The following is a 2059-nucleotide window of genomic DNA, read 5'->3' as shown; positions in this document are numbered from 1 at the left end:
AGTCTAGCCATCAAGATGTAGTTAGTTAGCTATTCTTTATTTTCTTACCAAGTGTACCCTTTCCCCCCTGTTATGTAGTAAAGTATTTTTATAGAGCTAAAACCACAGAAGTCTATCTACTTATTTCCAATGTGCTAAACCAAACACTGCTACTTTCTTATCTCTTTTTAATTCTCACCGCCAACAAATAGACAATCTGTGACGGTGTCATGTCCCCAGAAACAATATTATCCCATTCAGTAATTTTCTTAAAGTGTCCTTCACCTCTTTATTCCTAAGGCTATAGATCAGTGGATTCATCATGGGTGTTACTACAGTGTAGAAGACAGACACAGCCTTATCCTGGCCTGTGGCAGAGGTGACAGAGCCTGGTCGCATGTAGGCAAAGAGAGCTGCGCCATAGAAAAGGCTCACCACCAGGAGATGCGAGACACAGGTAGAGGCAGCCCGGCGTTGGCCTTCAGCTGAGCGAATGCGTAGGATGGCAATTACAATGCGGGTGTAGGAAGCAGCAATAAGGATGAAGGGCAGAAGTAGCAGAAGGGAGCCAAAGACAAACAAAACCACCTCTGCCTCTGTGTAATCAGCAGATGCCAACTTGATGACTGCCGGTACCTCACAGAAGAACTGATTGATGCGATTGGGACCCTGGTAGGGTAAGTGTAAGGCAAAATAATTGACAACCAGAGAGTTGAGAAAACCACTGGCCCAGGCAGCTCCTGCTGCCCAGTGGCAGAAACACCAGCTCATGATGTTAGTGTATTGCAAGGGATGGCAAATAGCCACGTATCGGTCATAGGCCATGATAGCCAATATCACACATTCAGCCATACCAAAGACCGCGAAAATGTACATCTGAAATGCACATCGGGCAAAGGGGATGGCTTTCCTCTTAGAGAGTAGATGTGCCAACATCTGTGGGACAGTGGCTGAGGAGTAGCACATGTCCAGAAGGGACAGGTGGAGCAGGAAAAAGTACATGGGAGTATGTAGGCGAGTCTCAGTTCCAATCAGCATTACCATCATGCAGTTCCCTAACAACGTCACCAGGTACATGATCAAGAAGAGGACAAAAAGTGAAGCTTCTGCAACCACTCCATCTGCGAGACCCAGCAAGATGAACTCAGCCACTGAACTCTGATTCGACTGCTCCATCTTCTATTCCTGCCAAGGCGCCACCTAAAGAATGAAAGCAGGAAGAACAAAATTAAACCGATGGGTGGTCTCAACGTTCACAAGGGGTTTCTTTTCTCCCCCCATCCATTTCTCTCTTATTTTTGTGCCATCGAGTTTCATCTGACTTATGGCATAGGATTTTCAAGGCAAGGGATGATCTGAGGTGGTTTGCTGTTGCTTGTACCTTCCTTGGTGGCCTCCTGTCCAAATACTGACTAGGGCTGACCCTGATTAACTTCCAACATCTGACAAAATAGCACTATCTGAACCACCCAGGTCAGGGCCAGGGCTTTTCTATTTTCTGTGGATGCCCTGATGCCTCCACCATGAACCTCTGGAGTAGAGATGGGCACGGACCAGGAGTCAGCCACGGACCTCCGGTTTGTGGTCCGTGGACTTTCACAGATCACGGACCACGAACTTTTAAATGGACTGGCCCAGTTCGAGAACCGGTTCGAGCACCGGTTTCATTCGGTAGGCCTTGTTTTTCCCACAGATTTTCACTTGAGTAGACATTTCCCCCCATAGGTTTTCATGTAACACTCTTCAATTACCACTTTTCCAAAGACTTAGACAAACAACAACTTCCCCTCCCCTATTCTGACTGACCCTTACCCATCCTTGGTGGAAGCAGGGAGACTTGTGCTCCTGTCCAGGAGAGGTGGCTGCCCACAAAACCCACCTACAGATGCCCTCCCTGGGGACAGGGAGACCAACTCTCTATGATGGGAAACTAATGGATGTACTTGAATGAAAGCCAACTCTGCAACAGGAGATCATGTAGCAATTCAAAGGCCCCTTGCTGGAATGGAAGGCATGGGAGGGACGGAAAGGATGTCTTCCACACCTTGGGGGAAAGAGACTTATGCTACCCTATTCATAG

The 2059-nt window shown here is 47.6% G+C and overlaps 1 protein-coding gene across 1 annotated transcript; it reads right to left on the bottom strand.

Annotated features, from left to right (window-relative positions):
• Nucleotides 1–207: 207 nt before the first annotated feature.
• Nucleotides 208–1155, bottom strand: LOC129327564 (olfactory receptor 2D2-like). Its single transcript, XM_054976318.1, has one exon. The coding sequence runs from the start codon at nucleotides 1153–1155 to the stop codon at nucleotides 208–210; it is 948 nt and encodes a 315-aa protein (XP_054832293.1).
• Between the last annotated feature and the right edge of the window lie 904 nt (nucleotides 1156–2059).

Source organism: Eublepharis macularius, chromosome 4, assembly GCF_028583425.1.
Source record: "Eublepharis macularius isolate TG4126 chromosome 4, MPM_Emac_v1.0, whole genome shotgun sequence".
Lineage (NCBI taxonomy): Eukaryota > Metazoa > Chordata > Lepidosauria > Squamata > Eublepharidae > Eublepharis > Eublepharis macularius.
This window is presented reverse-complemented; position numbering and strand designations above follow the sequence as displayed.

Coding starts and splice junctions, on each gene's coding strand:
- LOC129327564 (XM_054976318.1), bottom strand. CDS start 1,155: ATGGAGCAGTCGAATCAGAGTTCAGTGGCTGAGTTCATCTTGCTGGGT.